This window comes from Schistocerca americana, chromosome 6, assembly GCF_021461395.2.
Source record: "Schistocerca americana isolate TAMUIC-IGC-003095 chromosome 6, iqSchAmer2.1, whole genome shotgun sequence".
Classification (NCBI taxonomy): Eukaryota; Metazoa; Arthropoda; class Insecta; order Orthoptera; family Acrididae; genus Schistocerca; species Schistocerca americana.
In genome coordinates, this window is record NC_060124.1 from 29,182,163 (window position 1) to 29,206,998 (window position 24,836).

Sequence of the window (24,836 nt, forward strand, 5' to 3'; positions counted from 1 at the left end):
TCAAGCGTTGTAGTGGGAAAGGAATGTGTACATCGGGAAAGGATGCACACATTGTCATTTACGGTGTCAGTTCTACATCGCACACACACACACACACACACAAACACAGGTGTGTGTGTGTGTGTGTGTGTGTGTGTGTGTGTGTGTGTGTGTGTGTGTGTGTCTGTGTGTGTGTGTGTGTGTGTGTCTGTGTGTGTGTGTCTGTGTGTGTGCTAATTGTTAATGAAGGTCAGTCTGACAAATATTTTGATGACTGGTAGGATAGTGGGACTTCTATAAGTAAACACATTTTGTATGAATAGTGTATAGAGGTAGAGTATATACCAACAGTATAAAAGTTTAAAAGTAGAGGAGGGCTCTAGGGCACTAAATGAAATATTAAGAAGCAAGTGTAAAGTGTGAAGTAGATTTTTAATTTTACCAGAGAATATTTAATTATAGTGTGCATAAAGATGTATACTAGGGCAAGGAACCATGAGGCCTACTCGTAAACGATAAGGAGGTTGCACCCAGCATTTATTGGATATGAAGGCCAGATAGGCAGACCTAAGAAAGGCTCCAAGAAGAGGATTGATCTGTACCATAGGAGATCTGGAATTTAAAGAGGTGTACCTACCAAAACGGAAGGAGGAAGGGCACTCATAGGGTCAACCCACATGTAAGGTATAGATGCTGATCCAAGGGGAAAAGGACAGTATCGTGACAGAAGTCACACATTTTGTAGGAATTATTCTGGTAAGTTTGAATTTTATATTTCACTTGCATTATTATATTATCTGAGTGTCAATCGGAACACTTTTATTTTGCCCAGAGTTCCTCCAGACTACTATAAGTAAAGAGGCAATTACGTACTAAAGAGGTAGTACAGAGAATTAGAATAAAGGATGAAATATTCAAGGGTCCATGACATCTGGAATTTTTGATTGGAAAAAGGGCAGAAAACAAAAATTTTGGTCCTTCGATTTTTAGATATTGAAAGAGCTAACTCCAACATGTATTGAAAGGTTCACGTTTTATAATTGTAGTAGAATGGAAAAAAGGTATGACCAAGCAATAATAACAAGAGTATTTATGATTATTAACAGAAAAACATGTATTGTGAAAAATGAAGTTTTATCCTATGTGATATGAATGTACATGGTAATTATGTATAAAATATCGCATGTTTGATCTAAGGAGGGGGATATGTAGTGATTCAAGAATTTCCACATAATAATTGTAATTGTTATAGACAATCAAAATATGATGTGTCTAGAGACTCTTACTTAATCGTGGTGTTAGACTTGCTAGAAGCAAGACCTGTTTTTTTAATTTCTGGTGATTATTAAACCCATCACAATGTAATTTTATTTAATTGTATCTATTGGGTATCAGCGTAGTTGACTTGCAAGAGTTTGTATGCTTATATGTGAGACTTGTGGAGATGAAAATTTACCTGAACAGAACTGAAAGTATAAGGGTACCGAGTTATTTCTATTGAGAGACAGAGCATTTTTATTTCCCCTAACCAGCATTAATTCTTTGGAGGAGAAGTTGTAGAGATTGATGCAGCCGCATATCCAGAGTAGAGGATCTGCTAAACATTTCCAGTAAGTGAACTGTAGTAAGAGAAGCGTGAAGTTCCCAATCAAGTTTTGCACTGATTCTCTTATCATCAAAAGCATTAGAATTGCTTGTCCCATCAAGCACAGCTGCTTACAGTCCGGCCTTGGCAACCAGAAAGAGTGGTCATGAGTATGTGAGCTGTGTTTATGTAAAGGTGTGTGTGAATTTTGTCTATTTCAGATGAAGGCCTTCTGTCCAAAAGCTTACATGTTTAGTAGTCTTCCGTTGTGCCTGTCTGCGATTCAACATCTCTGCTATATGGTGAGAAGCAATCTATCCTTTTCATAATATTATTTTAGAGATTACTGTATGATTACCATGTGTATTTGTGCACACTCCATACAATCAAAAATGGAGAAGAATCTGTAGCAATATGAAGCTCATGAAATTGACTTATTGAAAGCTAAGAGACCAAGGGCTTGAAGAAGATTATGAAAAAGAAAAGGACATTAAATTGAACACATAATTTACATAAAAAACATCAAGAGAATTAAAATATAATAATTTAAGTAACTGACAAGTGATAACATAAATGAATACAATGTTATATCTAAAAACAAAGATGATGTAACTTACCAAACGAAAGCGTTGGTATGTTGATAGAGACACTAACAAACACAAACACACACACAAAATTCAAGCTTTCGCAACCCACGGTTGCTTCATCAGGAAAGAGGGAAGGAGAGGGAAAGACAAAAGGATGTGAGTTTTAAGGGAGAGGGTAATGAGTCATTCCAATCCCGGGAGCTGAAAGACTTACCTTAGGGGGAAAAAGGGAAAGGTATACACTCGCACACACACACACACATATCCATCCGTACATATACAGACACAAGCAGACACATGTAAAGGCAAAGAGTTTGGGCAGAGATGTCAGTCGAGGCGGAAGTACAGAGGCAAAGATGTTGTTGAATGACAGGTTAGGTACAAGCGGCGGCAACTTGAAATTAGCGGAGGTTGAGGCCTGGTGGGTAACGGGAAGAGAGGATATATTGAAGGGCATCCTCTCTTCCCAGCATAGTACACTAAAAAAAAATGTACACAGGTGTAGATAAAAAGAAAAAGTAAAATGTGTTAACTTCTTAACAGTATTGTTTTATCTAAAGATTTTATTTTTCTACAGTATTATTGCTGTTAAATTTTTTTTATAAATGTAAACAAAACGGGATCTAGAAAATGTATGTGCTATGTGACTGAATTATACCATATATATAAAATGATGGACCCATAGCATAGAATTCTCTTCTTCTTCTTCTTCTTCTTCTTCCTTATTTGCTCTACAGCTCATGATGAGCCTTGGCCTCTTCTACAATTTCCTTCCATTTCTCTCGGTCCTTTGCCATAGAATTATTGCAATTAAATGTTCTGTAATTTAGGTACATAAGTTATGTAAGCCTCATAAAATCTGTTCAGTTTACAGTACCTAAAATTTTGTAACTATGATTGATTTTCAGAAATGTTATGGCTAAAATTTATTAGTTATCTTAGCAAAACTATAATTAGAATCAGTAAAAGTAATACGGAAAACTGACAAAGCAAATATGTACTTGGACTTACTCCATAGATGTACATCATAAGCTGCTAAATAAATAAATTAATTAAAAGCCTCAGTGTTCAATAATGCATTCAGAGGACTGTTCTGCTGGTGCTGGCTCATAGCCTCTCTGCAGAATATTTTGTTTTCCTGTAGTTGTACTTGTGGGAGTGGGCCCACTTTTCATGCCACTGGTGGCCAGTGTACGTGGCCCCACACCGAGCTGCTGCTGCCTGCAGTGCTGTTCACATTACTAAGTTCCTGAATACATTGAAATAGGCATTCAAGGTTCTCGTACACTCTCTCTGTTCATCAAGCAATAACTCTGATTGCCATTTTCTGTGTATGTAGATCTTCATTTCCTCCAACAGGTTCAATAACTGTCCTTTCGGTTCCTTATGCAATACTTCCAAATTATCATGTGTATTTCCTACCTGAAATTTTTCCTTATTCAAATGTCAGCCTAAAAAATTAGTAGGCTTATTTTACAGCCATGAATAACAGCATATTAAAACTGCCATTCAGCTGTAACAGTGAAGGAGAAGGACTGAATATCATTTAACAATTAGCTAGGGCGAATGTAGGGTATGGACTGTCTTGTAACAAACTTATTTAACAAACTAAAGTCAAAAACACATGACAAGAAGGGAAGACAGTAGGTCAGAAGGTCAAGAGGTTTGTTACCATGAAACAGGGGTCTACAAGATCATTCGCCAGAGTTGTAAATTGTTTTATTTTGGTCAGACAGGAAGTAATTTGAAGACTCACTTGAGGCAGCACACATACAAGAGCTATTCAAAAAGTAAGATGACTTTTCAAATTGTGCTGGTAACATTCATTCAGTTATTGATCTATTTCTTTTTTTTTTTTTTTTTTTTTTTTTGTTATGTTGGTACATATGTGCTGAACATATGCTTATAGTTTAGGTGTACAGCATACTTAAGTTGACAAATATAAAGTTTAGATGTGTTTTAGTGTGCTCAGCAATTTTCCATTATTATAAAAATTGTAGCAAAGACCTTGTGTCAAAATTTGTGTGTAAAATGTTATCAGATGCTCTAAAACATGTCAAATGCTGCCAGCAGCATACGGAAAGTCTGCTATAAGTAAAAAAAAAAAAAATGTTTACAAGTGGCACAAGCTCTTCCAAGATGGCCTAGAAGATGCTAGTGACAAACCTTGCCCTGGACGCCCCAGCACATCGACAACAGATCATAACGTTGAAGCTGCGAAGAAAATTGTTTTGGAAGATTCACGATAAGAGAAATTGCTCTGGGTGTTGGCGTATCGGTCAGCTTGTGTATGCAATTGTTTTGGATGTTTTGGGCATAAGACATGTGACAGCGAAGTTTGTTCCAAAACTTATCAATTTTGATCAGAAAAACCGTCGCATGAGCATTGCTCAGGAACTCTTGAATGATGTTAGTGATGATACTGATTTGTTGAAATGGGTCATAACTGGTGACGAAACATGGGTTTATGGTTATGATGTCAAAACCACAGCCCAATCATCCCAGTGGATGCATCTTGGAAAGCAAGACTGGAAAAAGCATTCCAGGTCCGAACAAATGTCAAAGTTTTGCTCACTGTCTTTTTAATTACTGTGGCATAGTGCATCATGAATTTTCACCTCAAGGTCGTACAGTCAATAAGGACTGTTACCTTGACGTTATGTACCATTTGCAAGAAGCAATACACAAAAAACATCCAGAATTGTGGAAAAACAATTCATGGCTTTTGCATCACAACAGTGAACCTGCTCATTCATCGTTGCGTGTGAGAGATGTTTTGGTGAAAAATAACATGACATTCATGCCTCAGACACCATATTCACCTGATTGGTCCCCTGTGCCTTTTTCCTGTTCCCAAAACTGGAGAGACCTATGAAAGGACGAAGATTTTCAATGATTGAGGAAATAAAAAATACACTGCTGGAAGTAATTATAATTATTATCATCATCATCATCTACGTACATTATAAAGTGTATTATTTTATTATACAATGTTTGTTTCTTCATAAACACATTCATGTCTGAAAGAACAGCCACTGCTGATGAACCACAGTTGCTCTTTAAACATTATGAAATTTTATTCAAAAATAATAAGTATTACATGCTTCAACAGATTAAAATCATGATCACAGCGAATGTCACTCCCTATTGTGGGTATTGCAGAATGGGTGTGTGAGAATTAGGAAATGTTAACTGTGGAGGTTTGGGTCAATCCAGGAGGTGTGCATGGATAGCCGAGTGGTCAAGATGACTACTTGTGATAAGCGGGAAATCCGCGTATGATTCCCAGTCCAGCACAAATTTTCATTTGTCATTAACAAACAGTACAGCTGAAGTCAACTTAGATTCACTGTTTGTGAGTAAAATTTCATAATTAAATTTGTATGGATTCATCAGAACATGAATCCTGCTCGTCCATGTCCAATCTTTATTCAATATTTTTTAAATAAGCATTTCTACATGAACTCTTAACAATACCATAACACCAATGGTGGCCATTATGTATATTCCTTCTACCTTTCAGCCTTTTTTAGTTAGTACTGGTTTCCCATCTGACCTTGTGATGTTTTTGCAAGTGCTTTTTTATTCTCAAAAGTTTGCTTTATTTTTTCCTTATGCAGCATCTATCTTCTGTCTGTCTTGTAGTCATTCCTGCTTCACCACTTGCACCTTCTGTCAGTCTAATTATTTAGACATCTGTATTTCTTTCAGAACTACCCAGTCATTTTGTAATATATTCCATTTGCCTTTTTCTATCAGTAGTTTCCTAATCCTCAATTTGAAATTCTCAGCAACTTCTGATTGTTTCCGTTCATTCTGGTTCCACACTATAACTTCATGTTGTTGTTGTGATCTGCAGATCAGAGACTGGTTTGATGCAGCTCACCTTGCTGCTCTGTCCTCTGCAAGCTTTTTTATTTCTGAATAACTACCGCAACCTACATATCACTGTATTCATCTCTTCGTCTCCATCTATAATTCTTAATCACCCCCCACCCCCTCCCTCCTGCACCCACACTTCCCTCCCATACCAAATTGGTGATTCCTTGATGTCTCAGAATGTGTCCTATCAACTGATCCCTCTTTTATTTGAGCTGTGCCACAAATTTCTGTCCCTCCCAATTTCACTGAGGATAGGCTACAACCATTTCTCATCCCTCACTCAACCACTGCTTCCCTTTCATGCCCATCAGTGCTTACAAATCCTGTTTGGATTCTGTACAAGTTGTAAATAGCCATTTGCTCCCTGTGTTTTACCCCTGCTACCTTCAGAATTTCAAAGAGTGTATTCCAGTCAACATTGTTAAAATATTTCTCTAAGTCTACAAATCCTATAAACATAGGTTTGCCTTTCCTTTAAGAGAAGTGGTACAGTCAGTATTGCCTTGCATGTTCCTACATTTGCTCATGACTGTTACAGCATCTGTTTAAAGCAAACTTGATTACCATCCTCACGATCATGCTACTAGTACCGCTCTTATGTGACTGGCATAAAATTTGAATCGAAACCATGTTTCAGATTTTAAAGACCTCCTTTGTTATGCACAATTGGATGACCGTTAATTGTAATAAATTTTCATGGAGCAGTTTTAAAGAAAAAGTACCTTGTTTTTTAAGGATCTCCTTCAATCTGTTGCCTAAATTTCTTCTGTCTAGAACCCAGGTTCTCTTATAGATCTGTAAACTTTGTAGGTTGACGTGTCTCTTGAAATAACCTAGACGACAAACTGATTTGTATGTAATTTTCATTTTTAATAGTCCTAGATGCCTTGCTGCAATCAATTATGATGTTAACGCAGTGAAATACATTCCATTTGTACACAACTCCAGAAAAACTTTACATATCTCCTTCTTTCCTTCTTGCCAGACAACATACAACCAATTTGCACCCAGTTAACATCTTTCCAAAGTATATCAGTAAAGATACAGTCATACTAAGATCGAAACATAGAACATTAAATCGAAAATAATTTACAGAAAATGGAATTCACTCAACAGCATAATAGAACAATTATGATAATAAATACATTCACATAAACAAAAATTTATCTTTTTGTAGTACAGTAATTTTATGAAATTTGTTTTTTATTCACAGGGGTTAATTGTGTTAGCATGGCATATACTACTATACAGTCAGAGTTTAAAACATTTCAAATAAGATCAAAAAAAGGATAAAATCATAAATTTGAGAATATACATGGTTGAGATGGCTTATTGCATGTTACAACTCCCCGCCCCCTCCCCTCCCCCAAGAGTTTTGCTCACATTCCACTGTGAGAGAAAGTCTTCCAGGCGTGCATGATGTTTACAGATTTGAAAAGTAGAACATGCAGTAAAATAAGTGTTTTCGAAATATCATTGCTGGTAAAAGGAGGTGTCTGGTATGTACTGAATTGGAGGGTGGTGTCCGATAGTTCTTCATACTGCTGATGGTCTTGATGACTTTTTAGGAGTGGACACAGCTCCCAGGGTATTCCCTACAACATTCCACAGTGTATCAGCTTCAGAAACCAAAGTCCCCTAAACACATATATGAAATATTTCATGAGAAAATTGCAAGATAAACAACGCTCTCAGAATCTGAATTTAAAAAAAATGATAATAAAAAATTAAATAAAAACAGAGAAATGTCATAATAGCTTCTTAACTGATTTGAAGATAAATGAAATGAATAATTGGCAAACCTTTAGACAAAAGCAAATACTAACTCATTTCGGAAAAAAAAACACACATTGTAAAAGGTTACTTCTCGTGGAAAAAAAAGAAGAAGAAAAAAAAAAAGGATTTTAGATTTTGTCAGATGTAATTATGCTGTTGAATTTTGTTCAAATAGTAATTAGCAATATTTAAAAAAATGCTTATACTAAGACAAAAACTGTTAAGCAGATACTAATGCATTAGGGGAAACAAGACTAAAACCAACACTCAGCAGTCAGTAAATTTTAACTTGGATGCAGGAAAAAATAAGATAAATGATTTGTTCTCTTATACACTTGACTTCCTAAAACTACACAATTTTTTAAAAGCTAATACTATTTTGAAAACAGTCTTTTTTGTTACTTTCATCATAACTGTAAAATACAATACCACTTGCAATATTGTAGATTACAATACCAAATTCACAACCAAAAAATGTGATACCATATCTCTGTGCCTTTTTGGCACTACCATGGCTTACAATACTATTTTACATTGTCAGTAGTTCATGAAATACTGTGTGCAGCATAGACACTACTAAAACGTCACAGTATCTGATAAATTCTGTGTGCTATTTATTTATTCCATGTGATCTGATGGTACACAGTGTGTTGCAGATGTTGGAAAATATCAGTTAACGTTGTTAACATATATTAACGTGTAGTATCCTAATGTATTATATTGCTCAATGTTTTCAATTCAACACAAATAGCAAGATTACTGTTCTAAGTATTCATTTACAGAGTAAAAACAGTGACACAACAAATATGACTTCACGGCTTTTCTAAATTTTATGTTGTCTTCAATGGACTTAATACTAGTGGGAAGACTGTTGAACAGTTGGAGGCCCATGTGGAAAGCTCCATTTTTACACAGTTGAGTGTTAGTACATAAAACATGCAGATTTGAGTTTTTGTTGGTGTTGTGTTTATGTATTTCATTATTTTTTATGACTCTGGAGTCGGTTGGCACTGTGGGTTTCTGAAAAATTTTAGAGTCTTGAGAATGTATAGGCAAGGCAGTGTAAGGATTTCCATCTTTCTGAAGATGGGTTGGCAGGAGTCTCTGGGTTTGCTCCCAGTAATAACCCTTATTGCTCTCTTCGGGATTTTGAATGTGCTCAGGGCAGTTGGATGATTTCCCCAGAATATCACACCATATTTTAGGTGGGCTCGTAAGCATAGTATGCGCTGGTTAATGTTTTCAGGCTAGCACATGATTTCAGTACACTCAGTGCATAACAGCCAGTACTAATTCTGGCATTTACCTTTCCTGTATGTGTATTCCATTTCAGGTTATCTTGAACCCGCAGACACACGGGAATTTGAAAACAGTGTCAGTATCTATTGGCTGGTTATTTACAGTGACAAGTGGCTGAGAGGAATTTGCATTTTGTGTTGTGTGAAAGGTAATGGAAGCTGTATTTTTGGTGTTGATAGTTAATCTGTTGATTTTAGCCCAGTTGCTGAGTTGTTCATTGGCCAAGTTCACAGCTTTTTGCACAGCCTCTGTATTCTCACCTTTGAGGAGTACAGTTGTCTCATCAGCAAATATTATTATTTTGTGTGCATCTGCATTCAGGCTCAAGTCATTAATATGCAGAAGGAAAAGTAGGGGTCCCAATACTGAGTCCTGTGGAACACCTTGCTTTACAGTTTTATTACTTGATAGTATTTCGGTTATTGAGTTGCTTTGTCTATTAGTGTATTTCATGCTGACTCTCTGCATCTGATTGGTTAGGAAAGTAGCAATCCAATTGTTTGCAATTTCTCTGATACCATAGTCCATCAGTTTTTTGTACATTATTTTTTCAAAAACTTTAGAAAAGCAGATTGAGATTGAGATAGGCCTGAAGTTATTCATATCTTTATTATCACTGTTTTTGAAGACTGTTTCTTGAGAAAGTTTCAGAGCTTCAGGGAAAATACCTGCCGGGAAAGAACAGTCACGGAGGTGAGTTAATGGTTCAGCAATTGTGTGTACACAGTTTTTGATAACAGCTGCTGGGATACCATCAATTCCAGCTGAATATGAATTTTTTAACTCACTGAGGGCTTTTGCAACATCACTTTCAGTGACTTTGGTAATGAAAATTGACTCTGCACATGTGTGATACTTTTGATTTGCTGGTTAGTAGTTTGTGTTAGGATTATTTTTGACCAATTTTTCAGCTATGCTCATAAAGAAATTGTTGAAAGAGTTCACCACAAATTCGGGATTAGATATAGATTCATTGTTGAGTTTGATTTCTATGTTTGTGTGTGTAGCTTTCATTTCCCCTCTTTTCCTTTTTATGATATTCCACATTGCTTTTACTTTATTGCTGGATTTGTCAATGTACTCATCATTTTGCGTCCTTTTTGCTTATCTTATCACTCTTCTTAGGATACATGTGTAGTTTTTGCAGTATTCTGTTAGTTGGAGGGAGTTACTTTGCTTACATAACATGTGGAGTATTCTTTTATGTTTGCAAGAGATTTTTATAGCTGGTGTAATCCAAGTTCTGTTTCTCTTATCATTGTTGTTTTTCTTACTGGTTTTTGTGGAAAGGCCTTTTCAAAGTGGTGGATCATTTTGTCAAGAAATATGTTGAATTTCATGTTGACATCACTGGCTGTGTACGTCTCTGTCCACTTTTCTTTACTAAGGAGAGCATTTAGCTTGTTCAAGTTATTTTGAGTGAAAAACCTTTGTAAAGTTTTAGGTGGGTTTGGGTTTGAGGTATCTTTGCTAACATTGACCTTTAGAATGACAGCTTGGTGATCGCTGAATCTGGCATTGTATACTTCTAGAGTTGGGTTAAGTTTAATTCTATTTGCAAAAATTTGATCTAGAGCTGTCTTGGATGTGGGTGTTATTCTAGCGGACTCATTTACAAGGCCATGCAGATTATGAGTTTTTGTAATGTTAATCAATGTCTCCCTGTTTCTGTGGTGGGTGAGAAAGTCTATATTAAAGCCACCACATATAGTCACATCCTGCTTCCACTGACTTATTTAGGATAGAAACAAGTCCATTTCTAACAGAAAATCATTAATACTACTGGAGGAGGAACAGTAAATTGTAGCTACAATTAGATTTAGATCTGTAAGCTTTATGGCTGCACATTCAAAGATCTTGTCTGTTTCTATTTCCTTTAGGGTAGGAAGTGGGCTATATTCAATGTGTCGTTTTATGAAGATGGCAACCCCACTATGTCCATCATTTGATCTGGAGTAGTGTTCACACAATTTGAAGTTTGGTAGTGAGATTAACTTAACTGCATCAGTGCAGAGCCAGTGCTCTGCTAGGCATTCTACTGAGATATAAATGAGTTCACTGGCCGGCAAAATGCTTAAGTCATCAGTTTTGTTGACCAAGAATTGGACATTGTGATAACAGATTTTCAGGTCTGAGTGGGGTTTACTTAGGGGGCTCAAAGTCATATTTACTGTGTCACTGAACTTTAGTTTAAATCGTGCTGTATTCCAGGTATGTTGACTTCCGAGCAATTGTGCTGGTTCTGTTGGTCATCCTTGGCAGCCGGCTCATCTTCCAGGTAGGCCTGAAAAGTATCCACATGCACTTCACCATGCTGAGGCATCACATTGTCGTTTTGGAGGGCTGTCTCGCTGTTGCTCACCATCGCATTATTGATCCTTTCAAGTTTATGACCATTTTGAGGGGTCAGGGGGTTTGTGTTTCGTCTCTGTGACTTCGTGACTCATTTGTCTAGTGTAGTTTGCATAGTATGGCCATTATTACTCTTTTTATTTCTCATCTTGTTTGTCTTTATCCAGTTGCTTATAAGCATCTGTTTATGGTTTCTGACTTTTGGTTTCTTATTGTCCCCCATAGTTGTCAGGAAGGCCAGTCTATTGCAAATAATCTCCTTGCCACATTTGTTTAGGTGGAAACCATGTGTTGTGAAGTGATTTCTGGCTAGTCACTCTATTTCAAAGTTCACAGCAATTCTTTTTTTTGTATGCATGTTTTGCTAAATGCAGTGCTTGTATCAGGTGGAGGTTTGCAGTATTAATTTTTTTATTTAAATTATGAACATCATATCTCCTGGGTATAGGATGCATAATGATACTCATTCTGTGACTTAGAGCGAGTATTGGTTCCAAAGGTTCTACCACATGTTTCATTATTAGATGGAGAGGTTTGTCTATGTCGTTAGAACCCTCTATTACAATCAAAGTATCACATGTACTGAAGCTTCTTGTCAAATTTTGTGCATTTTTTACCACCTCTTTTAGTGGGGCAGAAGGTTTTACTATGCTTTTTACCTGGTATGAGGGCCCTAGTTTGTCTTGCAGTATTTGAGCACAGTATCTTCCATGACTATCGCTTAATATTAGTACTTTCATTTTTTCCGAGATTTTCCTGCTATGTAACATTCTGGAATTTCTTTCATTTTTGTCCTGCATGTATATTGGTGCTTGGGAAATTGTGTTCATTGGCGGATTACTCGTACACTCTGTGGCGGATTGTTCACTTTGGGTTCATTTTTGCGTAAGATCTTGTGCAACGTTACACTGTAAATTGACCTTGCTAGCATCCTGCACCAGGCGGTTATCAGAAGTTACACTTTTAAAATCACTTCTGGATCCATTTCATGTAGGCCTACCCTCACATTAGCTTTGTTTTCCATGGCAATTTGTTTACATGCAGATTGTACAGGGCTACGATCACACATGGTGCTAGACAGCACACGATTTCTGAGCACTGTGTTCCGAGCATGATTTATGGCTTGACTATTTCTCGTACTACACTGTCCCGTCAAATGCCAGTTTTTGTTACCAATATTTATGTTCGGGGTGCAGATAACAAGTTCATTGTTCGTGAGTTTATTGGTTACTGTCAATCCAAGTTCATTACACTTCACTAATAGTTCATGGTACTTCACCAGTAGGCTTTCATGCTTGAGACTGAGGTCCATTATTTCTTGTTTCAATGACGTAATTATGTGATCCTGCATTTTTAGAGTATTGTTTACTTTGGTTTCCTTAGCTAGTATGATGCACTGGCCGCATGTTCACTGTTCTTCACTGTTAAAGTATTTCCGGTTAACTTTGATACATTTTTCGTGGTACCAGTAATTACAGTTGATACACAGAATACCTCCTATAACCCTTTTTGAACATATTTTGCACTTATGCGCCATCTTGCCTATCAGGTCAGCACTACATAAGCACTACTCAGTTCCAGGATACTAGATTACGTGTATAGTGGTTCAAGTATAAGTCCAGTGTGCTAACATGGCACAACTTCAGTTGGGGGTACCATACGGTAAAATCTATCACATAACTAAAAGTTCTTTATGACAATTTAAGTTCAAGTCCAGTTGAGAATACCATGTAGTGTGTTTAAACACACAGCCAAGTTCACTATTGATTTGGTTCAACTCACGGTTGAGCATAATATACAACATCAATGAAACAACGTATAATTACAAGCTCTACGGTAAATGTCCATAGAACATGTCATGGGTATGGTACGCAATGCCATAGTAGTCTTGTACCTGTTCGTATCATTCAAGAATCACCCCCCCCCCCTCCCCCCAAACTCATAGTTGGTTACATAAATAACAAAAAATCAGCCGAACGGGTAGCCGCCTGGTCTCAGGCGCCTTGTCACGGTTCATGTGGCTCCCCCGTCAGAGGTTCGAGTCCTCCCTAGGGCATGGATGTGTGTGTTGTCCGTAGTGTAAGTTAGATTAAGTACTAAGGGACCAATGACCTCAACAGTTTGGTCCCATAAGACATTACCACAAATTTCCAAATTCCAAAACATCAAAGAAAAAGTGCAATAGCACTAAGATATTTACAAGTGGGATATGGTTGGGTTGAAGCACTTAAAAACTGGAATTTCCACACAAATAAATGTTGATCATTACATGTTTCAATAAGTCACTATATGGTTGTAACACTTGATGCACATAAAGCACAAGACAAATTCAGTATAGAGTCTCCCATCTGGAGTAAAATGTTTCAAAACTTAGTATATACCTCACCATGTTTTCAGAAAAGTAACAAAATAACTCCCATCTCTCATTAGATTTTCCGAAACAGTAATGAAACAGTTATACATCTCATGTGTATAGTCTGGTACAATAAGTAGTTCAAATCATATTGTCACATAGAAGACGGTGTAATTAGATGAACGATGAACACCAACTTCACTTAACGAAAGTTTATTCAGCACTTGCACATACAAGAGCGCGGAGCGAACTGCCTCCGGCCAAACACATACAGTACATATACAGCTACAGAACTTTCCAGTGCAATGATGCTTGACATTTGTGGATACTTCTAGAATGTACTTGAACCGAATATAGAAATCAAAATTGTATCGTCCAGGTGAGTTTCGAACTCACGACCCTCCATGCAACAGTTCAGTATCATAACCAGTACACCATGGTGCTACTCAGCTTCATCTGTGACATTGCTCCTTCCTTAAGAGAACAGTGTCTCGGTGTTATGTCCTCCTAGTCCAGGAACAAGTCATCGGTCCTGCATACTCCAATTACCAATGACTGATGCTCGCCCTGGCAGTGGTCATCTTAGAACTTCTTTTGCCGCTACACTCCTCATCAGCTTTCCACTTGTTGCGTGTCGCTGGAGCTTCGAATTTACCCTGGGTTGCAGAATCCTTGTAGGGCTTCATTTGAAGGACGTTGACTGTATCTTTGATCTTTCGTCGTCATGCGTCATGTTCGAAATCTTCAGCTTCATAAGTGACATCAGAAAACTGTCTTACAACCTTATAAGGTCCAAAGTAGCGGCTGAGGAGCTTCTCAGAGAGACTAATCTTCCAAGCAGGAGTGAAGATTCAGACGAGGTCACCAGGCTGGTAAACAACAGGGTGGTGGCTCGCGTCATACCTTCAGCGATCATTTTCTTGACCTACTTCATCATGTCATAAGCATAAATCCCATTTGAGGAGGTCAATTCCAACACACTGGAAAGGTGTTTCAGCTGGTGGAATTGGTATGAATTGGCCAGGTGGTTTCTGAGGAACTGCCTTTCTCCTCTGGCACTATCAACAGTGCGAGACATAGTGATGGACACTCCTAAATAAACCTGGCCAGAAAAATCTCTTGCAGATAATATCATATGTCTTAATAAATCCTAAATGTCTAGCCTCAGGTGTGTCATGGAATTTCTGCAGAACATCTAAGTGCATATGTTTAGGGATCACTGGTAGCCACCTCTTTCCAACGCTTCAAAGTTTTTCTTGCAAAGTAGTCCATTAACTACCTTAAATTGTCCTTTCACATACTCTGACCAATTTAGGGCAAGCATAATATGAGATATCTTGGCGTCCTTCTTCTGCTCAGCAGAGAGATCCTAGAGTGCAGCGAGACAGTCACTATGTTCATCAAAGTCTTGATCATCTAGCACAGGGTTTCTTGAGAGACAGTCGGCATCTTGGTCTTTCTTCCACTTTTGTACACTATGGTAATGTCATACTCTTGAAGATGCAGTGCTCACCTGGCAAGTCGTCCTGTTGGATCCTTAAGACCTGTCAGCCAACAAAGTGAATGATGTTCTGTCACAACTGTGAATGGCCTTCCTTGAAATTTGCACATGGCCCACATCACAACAAGACATTCTCTTTCTATAGTTGAGTAGTTTCTCTTGGCTTTTGTAAGTGTCCTAGAAGCATCCCATACCCACTGGCATCTGTGTGTAGTTCCATAGGTGCTCTCTCATCTTACAGACCAAGTCATTCATCAGAACTTTTCGCAGCACATTGAAAGACTCTTGTTGAGCACCACCCCAGATAAATTTAGCATCAGCTTTTAACCACTCTTGGAGTGGCCTGGCTTCGATACAATAGTCTATGATAAAATGACGGTAATAAGATTATTATCCGAGGAGTGTCCTCTCCAGCGGCTAGCTTGCGGTGATGGTGACCTACATCATCCTCCACCCACCCTTCTTGTTCACGGAGTTGGCGTCAGCTAATATCGGTCTAGTGTCTTATAGCACGTGCATCAACAATTATCCGCTGCCTTTCTCGACAATAGTGCACCAAATGTCCAGGTTGTCTGCAGTGGAAACATAGTGGGTGGTCATCCTCAATCCTCCAGACGTCAGTCTTCCTCGGTGCCCAAACACGTTTCTCGTGCATCATTGTAGGAACGTAACTTCACTTGGGTCTCGACTTTTTCACCGTTTTAAAGGGAAATGAAGGACAAGAGATTGGGTTCAATATCTGTTCCACTTCCTCTCTTATGACCTCTTGAAGTGTCTCAGTTTTTTGCTCGGCATGCAATCCAAGTGCCTTCTGAACTTCCTCTCTCACCGTCTGATGACGAATGCTTGTGAAATCAGTTGCTTCCTCCATCACAGACATCAATATGACATTTGGAAGCTGTTCAAACTTCTTGTGTGTAATTGTTTTCTGCTGCATTGTTTCGATATACTGGCACCATTTTATGAAGTAGTCTGCTGTCGAAACCTCCTTCAGAAGTAGGGCTTGATACATGTCCTCAGCAACACCCTTCATGAGATGTGCAACCTTATCTTCCTTCTTCATTCTAGGATACACTATTTTACACAGCTCCAAGATGACTTGAATGTAGGATGCTGTAGTTTCTCGTGGACACTGTGCCCTGCACTTTAATTTATCTTCAGTGTTACACTTCCGTTGTTGTGTGTCGCCGAAATACTTGCGCAGTTCCACCTGGAATACTTTCCAACTTGTGAACTTCTCCTCATTGTTCTCATGCCATTGCTTGGTAGTGCCCACCAAGTAGACAAATACGTTAGCCAAACACACGGTGTCATCCCATTTGTTAAATCTGGCTATACGCTCATATACCTTCAGCCACTTGTTTGGATCTTGGCCATTGTCACCAGAGAACTCGGAAGGATGTCTCATGTGGTGACACACTGTTACTGTCATCGTAATGTCCTCTTCTTCTTCAGTCTCTGGTAGATTGCGATCTGTTGAATATGGCTCGAACTCGGATTTCTCGCCACGTAAACGGCGGCTCTATCGTGGACTGATGGTAGCCACTGTGTCATTCATAATGTGCGCTGTCACAAGATCCAATGCCCAGCGTCTCCACCAGAATAATATCATGTAGAAGGCGTTGTAATTAGATCAATGACAAACACCAACTTCACTTAACTAAGATTTATTCACCACTTGCACATACAAGAGCACAGAGTTAACTGCCTCCGGCCAGAACACACACAGTATATATACAGCTACAGAACATTCCAGTACCATGGTGCTTGACATTTGTGGATACTTCTTTAATGTACTAAACCTGACTATAGAAATTAAAACTGTACAATCCAGGTGAGTTTTGAACTCACGACCTTCCATGCAACAGTTTATTATAATAACCACTACACCATGGTGCTACTCAGCTTTTTGTGCGACAATATAGCGTTTTGAGCACTGAATACATCAACCATCAAGTGTTCAGATGTTTCATACTGACCTGGCTTATATGGTTCAGTTTAAGTATAAAAAATTTCATAAGTTCAGAAGTGAACCGTTTTCACTTCTCATTACCGTGCAACAGTGTTCAAGTATGTAGTGGTGTATAAGTACAGTTGTTAATTCACTAACAACATTCTCTAGTTTACTTCGTGTTTTCACGTGTCACGTTCCTCACATTAGTTACCAACAAGATGCTTAATCACTTTTCTTCTTCTTCTTCTCTGCATTTTCAGCCATGTGCTGCATCAACCATCTGCTTCCATCGCCTTCTATCACTCCCAATCGCTCTCCACGCTGCGAAAATTCCTAATGCTGAGATGTCCTTCTCTATGTCATCTTTCCACCTTGTATGAGGTCAGCCCAATGGTCTTGGTGCCTGGAGAGTTCTTTCAAATGCTTCCTTGGTGATTCTGTTGTTTTCCATTCTAGCAACATGTCCAGCCCATTGCAGTCTCCTCTTTTTGATTTCTGGATGATAATGGGTGCTTCATCAACTGATAATTTTAATTGTTCTTTCAAATTCTCCATACACCATTCCCCAACACAGGTCCCCAGATTTTTCTCATTACTTTTCTTTTGAAAACATTCAGTTTTTCTCTTTCATTCTTTGTAAGCATTCAGCTTTCTGAACCATACTGTACTATGGGGCAGATGATAGTGTTGTGTATCTTCATCTGTGTGATGATTGACAAAGCTTTACCTTTGAGTGGGTTGCTTAGTGAGCACAGACATCTTGACCCTGAAGTTATTCTTTCCATTATGTCCATTGTTATGATATTTTTACTGTTGAAACATGATCCAAGGTATTTAAACTGAAGAAATTTTCTCAATTTAGGATGTTGATCAATTTCAAAGTAAGGATATGGGTTTATGACTAGACCTATTTCCATATATTCTGTTTTCTCTTGGTTAATCAAAAGCCCCATTTTGCTGGCACTGTGCCTGAGAGATCTGTACATGTCTTTCAGTTCTTCTTCAGTTTCATTCAGCAACACTATATCATCTGCATAAGCCAGGAGTTTCATTTCACTGTGTTTGAATCAGAGACCATTGTATAGATGTAAATTACTCTCCTGAACCACTTTCTCTAATGCAAGGTTGAAGATGACACATGAAAGAGCGTCTCCTTATCATAAGCCTGTTTTAATTGGAAAGGTGGGGGATATGGATCATTTGAACTTCACTGCAGACTGGGAGCCATCCATGCACTGTTGTATCATCCTAATGATTTTACTGAATACTAAAGTCTCGTAATGTGTTGTAGAGACTACTTCTGTGGCTGTTGTCAAAGGTTCGCTGGAAGTCAATGAAGAGACAGTGGATGTTTTTGTTAAATACCCAGTATGTCTCAAAGATCTGTCATGTTGTTGTTGTTGTTGTTGTTGTGGTCTTCAGTCCTGAGACTGGTTTGATGCAGCTCTCCATGCTACTCTACCCTGTGCAAGCTTTTTCATCTCCCAGTACCTACTGCAACCTACATCCTTCTGAATCTGCTTAGTGTACTCATCTCTTGGTCTCCCTCTACGATTTTTACCCTCCACGCTGCCCTCCAATACTAAATTGGTGATCCCTTGATGCCTCAGAACATGTCCTACCAACCGATCCCTTCTTCTGGTCAAGTTGTGCCACAAACTTCTCTTCTTCCCAATCCTATTCAATACTTCCTCATTAGTTATGTGATCTACCCATCTAATCTTCAGCATTCTTCTGTAGCACCACATTTCGAAAGCTTCTATTCTCTCCTTGTCCAAACTATTTATCGTCCATGTTTCACTTCCATACATGGCTACACTCCATACGAATACTTTCAGAAATGACTTCCTGACACTTAAATCAATACTGGATGTTAACAAATTTCTCTTCTTCAGAAACGCTTTCCTTGCCATTGCCAGCCTACATTTTATATCCTCTCTACTTCGACCATCATCATTATTTTGCTCCCCAAATAGCAAAACTCCTTTACTACTTTAAGCGCCTCATTTCCTAATCTCATTCCCTCAGCATCACCCGACTTAATTAGACTACATTCCATTATCCTTGTTTTGCTTTTGTTGATGTTCATCTTATATCCTCCTTTCAAGACACTGTCCATTCCATTCAACTGCTCTTCCAAGTCCTTTGCTGTCTCTGACAGAATTACAATGTCATCGGCGAACCTCAAAGTTTTTATTTCTTCTCCATGAATTTTAATATCTACTCTGAATTTTTCTTTTGTTTCCTTTACTGCTTGCTCAATATACAGATTGAACAACATCGGGGAGAGGCTACAACCCTGTCTTACTCCCTTCCCAACCACTGCTTCCCTTTCATGTCCCTCGACTCTTATAACTGCCATCTGGTTTCTGTACAAATTGTAAATAGCCTTTCGTTCCCTGTATTTTACCCCTGCCACCTTTAGAATTTGAAAGAGAGTATTCCAGTCAACATTGTCAAAAGCTTTCTCTAAGTCTACAAATGCTAGAAACGTAGCTTTGCCTTTCCTTAATCTTTCTTCTAAGATACGTCGTAAGGTCAGTATTGCCTCACGTGTTCCAGTGTTTCTACGGAATCCAAACTGATCTTCCCCGAGGTTGGCTTCTACTGGTTTTTACATTCGTCTGTAAAGAATTCGTGTTAGTATTTTGCAGCTGTGACTTATTAAACTGATAGTTCGGTAATTTTGACATCTGTCAACACCTGCTTTCTTTGGGATTGGAATTATTATATTCTTCTTGAAGTCTGAGGGTATTTCGCCTGTTTCATACATATTGCTCACCAGATGGTAGAGTTTTGTCAGGACTGGCCCTCCCAAGGCCGTCAGTAGTTCCAATGGAATGTTGTCTACTCCGGGGGCCTTGTTTTGACTCAGGTCTTTCAGTGCTCTGTCAAACTCTTCGCGCAGTATCATATCTCCCATTTCATATTCATCTACATCCTCTTCCATTTCCATAATATTGTCCTCAAGTACATCGCCCTTGTATAGACCCTCTATATACTCCTTCCACCTTTCTGCTTTCCCTTCTTTGCTTAGAACTGGGTTCCATCTGAGCTCTTGATATTCATACAAGTCGTTCTCTTATCTCCAAAGGTCTCTTTAATTTTCCTGTAGGCAGTATCTATCTTACCCCTAGTGAGATAGGCCTCTACATCCTTACATTTGTCCTCTAGCCATCCCTGCTTAGCCATTTTGCACTTCCTGTCGATCTCATTTTTTAGACGTTTGTATTCCTTTTTGCCTGCTTCATTTACTGCATTTTTATATTTTCTCCTTTCATCAATTAAATTCAATATTTCTTCTGTTACCCAAGGATTTCTACTAGCCCTCGTCTTTTTACCTACTTGATCCTCTGTTGCCTTTGCTACTTCATCCCTCAAAGCTACCCATTCTTCTTCTACTGTATTTCTTTCCCCCATTCCTGTCAATTGTTCCCTTATGCTCTCCCTGAAACTCTGTACAACCTCTGGTTCTTTCAGTTTATCCAGGTCCCATCTCCTTAAAGTCCCACCTTTTTGCAGTTTCTTCAGTTTTAATCTACAGGTCATAACCAATAGATTGTGGTCAGAGTCCACATCTGCCCCGGGAAATGTCTTACAATTAAAACCTGGTTCCTAAATCTCTGTCTTACCATTATATAATCTATCTGATACCTTTTAGTATCTCCAGGGTTCTTCCATGTATACAACCTTCTTTCATGATTCTTAAACCAAGTGTTAGTTATGATTATGTTGTGCTCTGTGCAAAATTCTACCAGGCGGCTTCCTCTTTCATTTCTTAGCCCCAATCCATATTCACCTACTACGTTTCCTTCTCTCCATTTTCCTACACTCGAATTCCAGTCACCCATGACTATTAAATTTTCATCTCCCTTCACAATCTGAATAATTTCTTTTATTTCATCATACATTTCTTCAATTTCTTCGTCATCTGCAGAGTCAGTTGGCATATAAACTTGTACTACTGTAGTAGGTGTGGGCTTCGTATCTATCTTGGCCACAATAATGCATTCACTATGCTGTTTGTAGTAGCTTACCCGCATTCCTATTTTCCTATTCATTATTAAACCTACTCCTGCATTACCCCTATTTGATTTTGTGTTTATAACCCTGTAGTCACCTGATCAGAAGTCTTGTTCCTCCTCCCACCGAACTTAACTAATTCCCACTATATCTAACTTCAACCTATCCATTCCCCTTTTTAAATTTTCTAACCTACCTGCCCGATTAAGGGATCTGACATTCCACGCTCCAATCCGTAGAACGCCAGTTTTCTTTCTCCTGATAACGACATCCTCTCGAGTAGTCCTTGCCCGGAGATCCGAATGGGGGACTATTTTACCTCCGGAATATTTTACCCAAGAGGACGCCATCATCATTTAATCATACAGTAAAGCTGCATGTCCTCGGGAGAAATTACGGCTGTAGTTTCCCCTTGCTTTCAGCCGTTCGCAGTACCAGCACAGCAAGGCCGTTTTGGTTAATGTTACAAGGCCAGATCAGTCAATCATCCAGACTGTTGCCCTTGCAACTACTGAAAAGGCTGCTGCCCTTCTTCAGGAACCACATGTTTGTCTGGCCTCTTAACAGATACCCCTCCGTTGTGGTTGCACCTACGGTACGGCTATCTGTATCGCTGAGGCACGCAAGCCTCCCCACCAACGGCAAGGTCCATGGTTCATGGGGGGGAGATCTGTCATATAGTAAACAAATTATCAGTTCTGGAACAGTTTGTTCGAAATCCAACCTGGTAAACTTGAATAGTGTTTTCTGCATAAGGTTTAAGTTTTTCCCGAATGATCATTGACAGGATTTTGTATGTTATGTTCAGCAAACTGATTCCTCTGTAATTTCCACATTCCATTCTGTTTCCTTTCTTGTGTATGGGACAAATTATTGCAGTTTTCCAATCTTCAGGCAGTGTTTCAGTTTTCCACATCATTGTGATAAGGTTATAAATTTCTTTGTGTAGTTTGCTTCCACCCTCTTTTAACGTCTCTGCTGATATCTGATCCTCGCCTGGTGGTGGATCACTTCCTCTTATGTGATTTTACATTTTCATTATTAATGCTGTCACTTTCAGACATTGTGTAACTTTTCAGTGTACGATTACTGACGTGTTGCCTAATTACAAAAGGTGTCACTGTTCACATAGAATCAATCTTTTTGCATAAATATGACTGAGTATTTACTTGCATCTGTTACTCCAAATAAAAAACAACTTGCATTGCAAACCTTGCTGACTATGCGTGTTTTTCATAAACTTTCTCCACAGTAAGAAAAAAAAGGTTCCCTAACCAGTCCCTACCTAACATCATTCTCCTCATTACATCAATAATAGATCAATACTTCATTAAATGCATCAAATATCTCCTCATTGCATCAACATAGTAACTTCACCTCATTTACTCATAACATCACCTTTTACTGTTTCACTACAAACAGCTACGAGGGTTGTTTCAAAAGTAAGGTTCCCAACTCTGTACCCTTACCGTGCATGGTGCAATGCGAAATCTGGAAAGACCACCTTGTTCGCTGGATCCCCCACCACTGACTCCAACAACCAATATGGCTTTGCAATGGTCAGTACCAGCCTGACAGCCATAAGCAATGGAGCCCGTCATCACCGTCACCCCCAGGTGTGAAATTTGTGTGGTCATCTGATTTTTGCATGCAAGAAAGTTATCACCAGTAGAAATTCATCGGCAATTGAGTGATGTGTATGGGGAAACATGTGTAAGTATTCAAAACGTCCGCAAATGGTGTACGGAGTTTGTCAATGACTGTACGGGTGCCCACGACGAACAACGAAGTGGGAGGCTGTCAATCTCCAACAAAGTTGTGGCGAAATTTGAGCAAATCCTGCTCAAAGATTGGCTAATCGCCATCCGGCAACTGGCTGCTCAAATTTCTGAGGCTTCTGAAGCTTCGATTGACAGGATATTGAATGAAAAGCTAGGCTACCACAAGGTGTGTGCACACTGGGTGCCGCACATACTTCCAGAAGTCCACAAGCAGCAGCGCGTCGAGTGTGCTCGGAAGTTCTGGAGTGAATGTGACGAGACTAAGGAAGACTTCCTTGATTCCATTGTTATGGGGGAGATGAATCGTGGTGCCATTACGTTACTCCGGAAACAAAACAACAATCGCGCCAATGGAAACACACCGGATCGCCACCATCAAAGAAGTTTAAGTAGCAGCTGTCAGCAAGAAAAGTGATGGCATTGGTGTTTTGGGACCAGCTTCGTGTACTGCTCATTGATTTTATGCCTAGAGGGACCACCATAAACTCGACAGGTTATTGAGAGACCTTCAAAAAGCTCAGATGGGCAATCCAAATTCGTCATAGAGGAAAACTCAGCAAAGGCATAAGGCTGCACCATGACAATGCCCATCCGCACGTGTAGCAACAAACAAAGGAGTTAATCGACAAATTTGGCAGGGACGCAATTGACCACCCCCCTTACAGCCCCAATTTGGCTCCCAGTGATTTCCATCTGTTTCTAAAATTGAAGGACCACCTAGGCAGTCTACGATTCCAGACGGACGAGGAGTTGCAAGAAGAAGTTTCCAAGTTCCTCAAGGGTTGGCAGTGGACTTATTTGATGTAGGAATGCAAAAGTAGATTACTTGACAGAAAAAATTCATAGAAACAAAATGGGGGCTATGTGGAAAAATAGCTTAAAGATCAACGTTTCCAATGGTGTAATCGTTTTTTCGAATAAAAAATTCCTTGTGTCTAAAAAACATGTGGAAACCTTATTTTTGAAACAACCCTCATATATATATGTCCCATATACTTCCTCAAAATTTACAAAAAATTGTGTATACACTGTGTAATAATCTCATTACTCCTGCAGCTATACAACCTTTTACACTTACATGTTTACTGGCTACTCAGGGTGTTCAACATTATTTTAAATACTTGTACATTTTGTAAAATTCCATTACCTTACCTTTTTGGTATTATCGAAAAACTTTTTTACTGTTTCACTACAAACAGAAAATCATCCTCCTGCATTACTTTTGTACTCAGAAAATAATCAAATAGGTGTTAACTCTCTGAATTTTACATAATCAGTGTTGTATGGGTTTTATGTTTCTGTTTATTGTCAAAAAATGGCTGTTCAGCAATGTTTCCAACAACCAAGAGGGTTTCAGTTTAACCTATCAACTCTCCTACCATTACCTCTCACATGTGTGTGTGTGTGTGGGGGGGGGGGGGGGGGGTCTAGTTATTATTTGTCCACTGTCCACATCTATTTTCAAAATTCCTATCACCATTTATGTTCCAAGAATTTCTATTCTCCTAAAACTGTTAGTCTCCATGGTTTGGTCCTACTTCCCAATAATTTCTAAAGTTATTTGGATTCCTGTCATTCCTTCCCAAGATGTTGTTATTATGTCCTTGGTTTAAATTGTCATTGTTATTTGTATTTCTATTATGATTTGGATTACTTCAGTTTGGCCTCCTGAAATCAGTACTATGTTGGCCAAACTTGTTGTATGACCTGTACAACTTTTCTACATATTTTAGGAACTGGTCTTCAGAATCATCTGGGCCATAA

At 38.7% G+C, this 24,836-nt stretch overlaps 1 protein-coding gene across 1 annotated transcript in view; it reads left to right on the forward strand.

The window, feature by feature from the left end:
- The window catches only part of LOC124619703 (dynein axonemal heavy chain 2), a 1,014,172-nt gene that overhangs the window by 910,735 nt on the left and 78,601 nt on the right, over window positions 1-24,836 (forward strand). The window contains 1 exon segment of the mRNA XM_047146260.1: window positions 12,158-12,190. Coding sequence (XP_047002216.1) covers window positions 12,158-12,190 — 33 coding nt within the window.